The sequence below is a fragment of the Mycteria americana genome, chromosome Z (genome assembly GCF_035582795.1).
Source record: "Mycteria americana isolate JAX WOST 10 ecotype Jacksonville Zoo and Gardens chromosome Z, USCA_MyAme_1.0, whole genome shotgun sequence".
Classification (NCBI taxonomy): Eukaryota; Metazoa; Chordata; class Aves; order Ciconiiformes; family Ciconiidae; genus Mycteria; species Mycteria americana.
In genome coordinates this window covers 21821817-21830358 of record NC_134396.1, presented here as the reverse complement: position 1 = coordinate 21830358, position 8542 = coordinate 21821817, and the positions used below count along the sequence as shown (strand labels likewise).

The following is an 8542-nucleotide window of genomic DNA, read 5'->3' as shown; positions in this document are numbered from 1 at the left end:
CCAGAACTCCTTAAGAGGCACAAGACATTTAAGATTGGTAGTAGCATGACGCTTCATTTATCTTGCAGCATAAGGAACTCCTATTGCCAGTGATGTTGACCTTTATAAGATACAGCCTGATCATTTCTATCTCTATGGAGATTCATTCTGCTTTGAAATACTGAGCACCTTTATATATATCCCCTCCAACTCCACTCAAACACACAAATGGCCAATGCTTTTCCTGGGCAGTTTTGCCCTAAGTGCTGTACTATTAGGGATAGCTGACATACATCTTCCAATTTTCCCTGCTTCACAGATGCAGGATTTTACCCACTGCCTGTCTCAGATGTTCTGACACGCGTTGCTCTTTCTGAGGTCCCCTGGCAGTCTGTATCCTGTTGGTAACTATTTTCTTGTGTGGATGGATGAGAATTTGACTCCTCTCCGGGGTTTGAGTCTTGGTCAGCTGTTTGCTTCTGCCGTAGCTGCCGCACAGATAATTCATACGGTGGTGGCTGTTCCTGCTCATCAGTTTCACGGATGACCTCTGCACTGCTTTCGCTATATGGAGGTGGAGGGATATTGATGTCTTCTTGCTGTTTTAGTGTGGAGGCAACTGGCATCGGGGAGGTCTGTTTTTCAGGATCTGTGCTGTCTTCATAGGAGAAGGGATAGAAGTCAGGCCTGGCAAAAAGCAAACCAAAAAGGAACACATCATGGTGATTTATCTCAGAGAGCTTGGTTAGATGCTTTGTCTGTTATGTTTCCAAAGTTTAGATGAGGCTTAAACTGTAAATGGAAATCTAAGCAGGTTTAGATCAACAGAATGCATTAATATAAAACAGCTGGTATATCTGTGATCATTACCTGTGTCTTTCTGCAAAATGTTATATTAAAACACAGCATTCTAAAAAGACGAGCCTTCCCCATGAGAGTTCTCACCCATGCCATACAAACACTCATGCTTGTGTTTCAACAAGTGCCCGAGAAAAGTTTGATTTGGAAGAAGACAGAGATCACTGTCCAAAGTAGGTTAAATTAGTGAATTATTTATCATTACAATAACCATTGTTTTCCACAGTTTAAAAATACATTTTGCATGTTTCTGCTTATCTAACCAAAATTTGCTGAATGCAGTTTTTATAGTGCTTTCAGAGCACCCATTGTCGGTGGTTTTGGTGCAGGTTACCCAACAGTCTGGGAAAAGTAATTGTATCCAGTGACACCCTGTTAAAGACTTTTGTCAGGCATAACGCCAGTCAGTTTAAGAAACTCTGTCTCTCAAAGCGTCAGACTTTGCTCAGAAATAGCAGGGAAAATAACACAAGAAAACTTTAGCAGGGACCATATAGGGAGCTGAAGCTCCCTGCACACCTCATTGGTAATAAGTAATATGAGCACGTATCCCACAGCAGCACATCTGGAATTGTCTGTTGCGATGGAACTAATGATGCTCCTGCAGGAGCTCCATGAAGTCGGCGTAGCTGCACCTGCTCCCTCCATGCGTGGCTTTGGACCACTCTGTGCAACCTGCTATGCTTCCTGTAGTATACCTTACCTTCTGTACTGTTTGCACAAATTGCTGTTTGCACATTGCTGCTTGCTCTAGCAAATAAAATTTCAGACTACAGTTCTCTCCATAGAAACATAACAAATTGGCTACATATTTTTTATTCTGTAAAAACCTCGTATTGCTTCTTTCTTCTCACAGTATGTTTACAAAACAGCATCCCTCCCTCCCAATTGATCAGCAGCAGTACTGCAACACATACCTGTCTATGGTGCTGATACGTAGCTCTCTATGGCTAGGATTTCGAATGAAGATGCTGCTGAGGCCCCTGTATTTCAAGACTTCATGGAAAGTGCTCCAGAAAATGCCAGTCACAAGGAGAAAGAACCCCAAAGCTAACAGGCAATAAAACACCAGCTCCTTATTTCCACATCTGCATGTGGAGGAACTTGTGGAAACCCAAAGGACTCCCAGACAAATAATGGAGAAGCCGAGTAAGAGCACTAAGAGACGAATGCAGGTAAAAACACCTTTTGGCATCTTTCCTAGCAGACACAGCACTTGGTTCTTGTCTGCTGTGTATTTGCTGGCTGTCTCAGCTGTGCTTCTCGTCTTCATGCATTGGTATTTTATATGCTTTAGGATCAACTGGCCTTTGGACAATTAAGAGAAACAGGCAGTTTTAAGACACTCATTAACTCTTCAAGATACTCATAATCTCTTTTGAGATTAATTTGTAATCTTAAACCAACTTGAAGGAAGGAAACAGAAACTTCCTGCACCCTTCCTTTGCCACTGTAATTTCTGGAGTGCATACTGAACTGCTGCATTCGTTGAGTGTTACAATTTGCAATGGTTTACACACTTTGTTAGTTTATGAATGAGACCTGTATTTGTTTGTCTTAAAAAAACCCCAAACAACAAAAACCCTGTTCATAACTCCCTGTTAAAAGTTTGAAGGGAAAATATACTTCTTCCTTAATCACGCATTTTCATCTTTCATTGGATTTTGGTCTCCTTCTGTCTTTAACACATTATTCAACTGGCTTGATATTTTTAATAGTCCTTTGAAAATGGATAGATTTCTAGTTTGCAATGTGATATAATCAATGAATTTAGTATATAAAATGAAAGAAATAAAAATTGCATAATGTCAAAAAAGGACACAGGCATACAAGAAATCTCCTTCTCTGTCTGCAGGTTCAATTGTACTCTGATTCCTTTACTGTTATTGTCTTCTCTCTTCCAGAAATTTTTATTGACTGATTTTCAAAAAGGTCAGTGCTCAAAGCTATGCAGGAACACCTATACTCAGTTTTCCAAATATACTTAGACATCTGAAATTCAGAGATGCTTGCTACCAACAGATTTTAGGCCTAAATATTGCTACCTCCAATGCAAAAAATAATCTCTAGAATTAGCCTATGGATTTTCTCTTGGACAGTATACCCATTAGTTTTTGACAGGGTATAGCATACTCCATAATCAGAACTCGACTTGTCTGTTAATGCTACCTTATTTGGAACATTATTAATTATGTTTCTGAATATTTTCAACAATGGAGTAATTAACCAGATCTTGTCTAGGTTTGTTGTAAAATCTCCATTGCACACAGTGAGCAAACTAGAACAGGGAACCATTCAAAAAATAGGCTTAGGCTCAAATCTTTATTGCGATAACGAGTTTATTGCAGGTATTGTTGGGCGATATTTAATGAGGTGAGTTATGTATGGGTAACAACAAATGATTATCCGAATTTTCTGCCGTGGCCTATAAGAGGGTTTCTTGCTACCTACTGTGGACTCTTTATTTCACTATTGCAGTCTGAGAGAGCTGTAGGACTTCTGTAGTCAATGTAATAAAACTTTCTAATACACTGCTTGGGTCTAGATGCTGTAGGTCATTTATGCAAATCCTGAAAGAGGGAGTCAAGTTTGATGGGATGAGGAAGGCTCCAGCTCTTCCCAGTGTAGACCTCTGCAGCTCTGGAGGGGGAAGCTCTTCACAGGCAATTTCAGTAGGGTGCTTGAACCTTGTATCTTCCACTTAGAGGAGACAGTTTTGATTTTGGACTGGCCAGGAGTCCTGAAAGTACTGGGTCACCTGTCTAACCCTGTGCTGGGCTGTACCTGTGTGAGCTGCACCACCACACACAATCTCACGTTATATCTCACAGAAGCTTTACGGTATCTCATGTGACATTTCATGTCTGCTCAACCAGCACTGAATTTTTCTGCCTCGTGTTTATCCAAATGTGGCAGATGTTCATTTACAACAAATCAGAGTATTTATAAGGAAACAGCAGCTGGTACAAAGCTGCCACACATTCTGATCAAGTACAATTATTTCAAGCTCCCACCACCATTATTGCTTCTTTAGTTCTCAAAGGATCTGTGAAGCCATTCTCACTTTTGTTTTCAGGATCTATCAGGATGTCAACATCAAGAACAAATCTCATTAAACAATATAATCATTAGACAGAATTTTTCTAAGGTGGGTCATTCTTATATCATAGCAAAAGTGAAAATCCAGCAAGACCAGCTGCTGCCCTTCCTAAGGAAGGCATTCAGGTAAGGAGTGATTTGGAGTAGTCTTCATTTCAGAGGAAAACCCTGCCGAAGTTGAAACAGTCCTGTTCTCTCAGCCCCCGGCTACAGCCTACACAACACCAAGGAAGCGTGGCACCACTTCATGTGCAGGTAAGAGCATGAGTGAGTGCCAGCTAATCTGTGGCTGATATATAAACCAGGTGATATAAATCGAGTGCTTCCCACTCTCCAATGCCTTCTTGCAATTCCGTCAGGTCCTACTTCCTGTAAGCCACCCTTTCCTTTACCAAAAGTCAGCTGATCCGGGTATTTGAAATTTACATTCATGTGTAGTTTCTTGTATCATATTTACCCTGTTCAATTATGACAAGAAGGAAATGATCTTATCAGTAACTTATTAGGCTGTCAATATTCTTGTGACTCTCTGGCATGAGGACATGACAGACTGATATCTCAGGATCATAATACACAATAGCAATTCACAGACATATTTAAATACACCAAATCTCCAGATGCCTTGGATGCACAAAACTGTTGTACATGTTCCACTTAGATGTCTCCACTTAACCCTTGATTGCAGCCTGTGCAATGGCAAATCTCTCCTCATATTTTCATGTGATGTAGCTGGGGAAGCAGATAATAATTATGTGCTTATGTCTATAGTTTGGGCTATGTCCTCACAGAAAAACCTGCTAATAGTTTTGGGAAATACATTGTCGTTACTGCTCATGGATGAATATAAATTGAAGTTGCTCAGCAAACTTGCCCTTGGGAGCTTGTGGCTTGTTCAGTACCGCTGCTACAGGTTTCCAATCATGCTGTTCAGCTGGGGAGGTGGCTAGCAAATTTTGGATAGAAGTAGCAACCTGAATCTCAGTGTTTCATGCCCTCATCTGCATGTCCCTGAAAGGTCAAAACAAGTTCCCATTGCCTCTCCAGGAATGTGTTTTTTCTCATCCAGCTGTTGCAGATCCAGGACTGTGTAACAGCGCTGGTTAGGACCTCTGCTCCTGCTTCAAAACTTCTGGCCTGCTTGACAGGGGTTTCATCTGCCCTTAAAAATCTGCATCAGCCATGCAAAGCACCATGCTGACTTCCCATCACACAGAGCTACAGCTAAAAAACCTGTCACTGAGTCTTGAGCCCTGCATCTTCTCCTGTTGCCAAAATAATAGTTTGATTGATGCCTACACTGGATCTGCACTTCCAGACTGGGTCTGGCCCCTGTCACCACGTGGAAAAAGGGTTGCAGCATTCACCCCAGGCTGGAGTCAGGTAAGTTTTACATGTCGCTGGGCTACCATGATTTTTGCCTTGGAAAGGGCAAACTGATTATCTTCCACCTGGGATGGTGTGCTTCCCCCGCCCCTGACCTTTATCTCCTGCTACCCTGCTCAGGTGATAACCACCAGTGGTGATCATAATGGATGCATCTGGTTATGATGGCTGCATATGGCTCAAAGTGGATTCAGGAGACAGATAACAACACAAAAGCCTAGGGCTATCATGCGATATGCCCACTGAAGAAACTACAATCTCTGTGGTTGGCATGCAAATATGGCTATGGGTCAGTCATCTTACCCCCCATAAATAGTGAGCAACCCAAGAGCCCTTTGAGCTCTCCTGCATAGCAGTGGGCTGCGTGCCAGGATCTCCCCTTGAGCAGGGATGCCTCTCAAGATTACTCCTCGAGGCTGAGAGATTCCTTGCCACAACAGATCCTTGGTACGTGACTAATAGCATGCTAAACTTTGAAATCTTAGCTAAGTGATATAAAGGATTGATTGCACACATATAATCCTTTAGACATAAACTGTTGACCAAGTCTGGGACTAGGACTGGATCTAGCTGCACATAGACTCCTCTCTGAGAAGGAGTTTAGAAAGCAAGGCAAGGGGGTCCTTTTCTGAATCTCATGACTCAACAGGAGGGTCTCCCTGACAGCTATGTCTGACCCTGTCCTCTATGCAGTAAATAATCAAATGTACCTTGCCATTGGATATTGTTAAACCGCTGTCACATTGAACTTTGTTAACTCCCTGTTCTATATCAATAAACTATATTTTTACTTCTCTCTTACAACTGAAGTGCACTCTCACTCCATCTGTGACACCGCTGTGAACACTCCATCCGTGACACAGTGAGTGAAGCAGTTTGCAGAGAGGCTCAGACCACTGCAGCACTGACAGCACGGGGTGCTTCCCCTGCAGCCGAACTGCTGCACGCGAGTCTGGTGTGCGCGCAGGCAGTGGGGTCTTATTTCTCAATGTGACTGATTTCACCGCACCCTTTACAGAGGAGGTTGAGGGGGAACAACCCAGTGAATTGACATGTTGAGTTAATGCTGCAGGTAAGACTGCCTCATCATTCAGCATTTTAGCAGAGTGTAGATACACAGAGGAGCTGAACCTGTTTATTTGTCTAAGGAGTTCAGCACTGCATGCTCATATGCTCTATGCTATTTCTTATGGAACAATAATAAAAAAAGATTACCTTAAAATTATAACTAAGAATGCACCTTAACTGAATGCCAAGTTAATCTTCTGATCCTTATGATAAGACAAAAATCCTCTGTATGTTCCTCTGAATTTTGCATATGTATATTTTGTAATGAGCTATAAAATTTTTATCTTTGTGTTGCGGAAGTTTACAGTGAATCTTGTTCACAGTGAGCTCTCCTGTACTGTGTTTCCTTCTTAGACAAATGGGAGTGAATGTTGTGTATTAGCACTTTTAATGGATTTTAGTTCTTTTATAATGAAGGTTCCCAATGGAGAAGATGAATTCTTCTCTTGTCATCCTGCAGTAAAGGCACGACTTCATGTGATAGCTATACTGCTCTGAAACTGGCTGTAAGCGTGACAAGTTCATCTTCCACGTGCTCTCAGTTCACATGCCTCACTGCAGGCAGGCTGCGGGCTGCTTTCACAGGGATGCCTACCAGCCATTAACCCTCCATTGTGTGAGCCTGCACATTTTCTGGAAGATGTGTTCCAGCAGCCCTTGAGGATGAACCAGGATGAACATACAGAGGTATGTATGATAGATGCATATCTATACATATGCATACATACAGACATTAACATGGGAGGGAAATGGGCATACATAGATAGTAACTGCTGCCCTCTGAGAGGGGATATCATCTCACTTTTCCCCTCTGTCTTGTCAAGATAAGGCAGCAGTGAAGAATATCAGTGTCTGACAGGTATCAGGCTGGATTCAACAAAGGATTTACATGTCTAAGCACTAGGTGTTTCCATCCATAACCCTGGGGCAGCAAGCCTAAGAAGCTGATGCTAAGCACCTGCGTGCCCTGCACAGTCCATAAAGGAGCTGAGCACCTCGGACTGGGACCCAGGGTGGCCCTGAGGGGTGTCAGGGAGCTCCCAGAAGAGGCAGCAGGAGGCTATACATCTCTTAGTGAGCAGGTTTCCTAGATGTGAAGCTACCTCAAAGCCATGCTGTGCTCTGAATACCACTCATAGGTTGCTCCCCCACTGCTTAACGTGGGACTGATGGGAATTAAAACATGCAGCTCACACCTCCCTATACTGCTTAGTAAGGTTCAAGCTGCAAAATACAGCAAAAATTCAGCTGCAAAAGCAGCTGGTGAGCACAACAAACTGATCCCATCCCTTAAAAGAGCTGCTCCGCTGCAGAAGACATAAAGTGGAGCAAATTCCCACTATCATGAGCTGCCACTTAGCATGTGTGGAGGTGCAGGTTTGTCAGGGACTGGGGGATCACAGAAAACTGTTAGTTTAGCCACTGGTTTCACAAAATTCAGGTCTTTAAAGGAGATGGCTCAGTTGTGACAGAGGAAAACAGTGACCGGGAGGGGCAAAACCATGCGTGGGGACTGGGAGTTTGTGCAGGGGAGATGAGAGCGGAGGCTGGGGGCACGAGAGGCAGGTGGGGCACAGCAGGACCCCTCAGAGCTACGGCAGAGTCGGTGCTGCTGTGTGCCTGCTCACCAGAAAAGTAACTACAAAAGTGTAAGCAAGTGACAGAAACACATTAAAATAAACTGTTTAAATAGGCATGTAATTTACATCTGTCTTGCCTAATATTGCCGAGGCGAGCAGCGCTGGTGCTGGCACGATCTGCAGCAGAGTGCTCCAGCGCGGTGCACAGAGGGGTTTCCTGACCCAGGGGAGCCCAGAGAGCCACCAGGAGATGAGACGTGGACGGGGCCAGGAGTGACGGTGGCCAAGCCTCCCCACATATAAAAGAAGCCCTTAGGGAGCACTAGCGACCAGGGCATGGCGTGTCAGCAAGGGCATGGCGTAGCAGTTCACACGGAAGGGCATGCAGGGAGGGCGCTGAAGCTCTGCCAGCTCGACCAGGGAGCAATGGTACCCGCCCGGCAGAAAGCCATGGCCTCTCTAAGCCCTGCGCCCACCACGGCTGACGCAGGCCCCCAGACGGGGCTCCGGTGGGAGCAGGCCCAGGTGCCCGGCTGCAGGGTGTGCCCTGCTCTTACGGCAGTGCCGGCGGCCGC

At 44.1% G+C, this 8542-nt stretch overlaps 1 protein-coding gene across 1 annotated transcript; it reads right to left on the bottom strand.

Moving 5' to 3' along the window:
- Positions 1–308: 308 nt before the first annotated feature.
- On the bottom strand, positions 309–2032 carry TMEM252 (transmembrane protein 252). Its single transcript, XM_075488618.1, has 2 exons — positions 1755–2032; positions 309–666 (listed from the first exon to the last, which is right to left on the bottom strand). The coding sequence occupies exons 1-2, from the start codon at positions 2030–2032 to the stop codon at positions 309–311; spliced, it is 636 nt and encodes a 211-aa protein (XP_075344733.1).
- Between the last annotated feature and the right edge of the window lie 6510 nt (positions 2033–8542).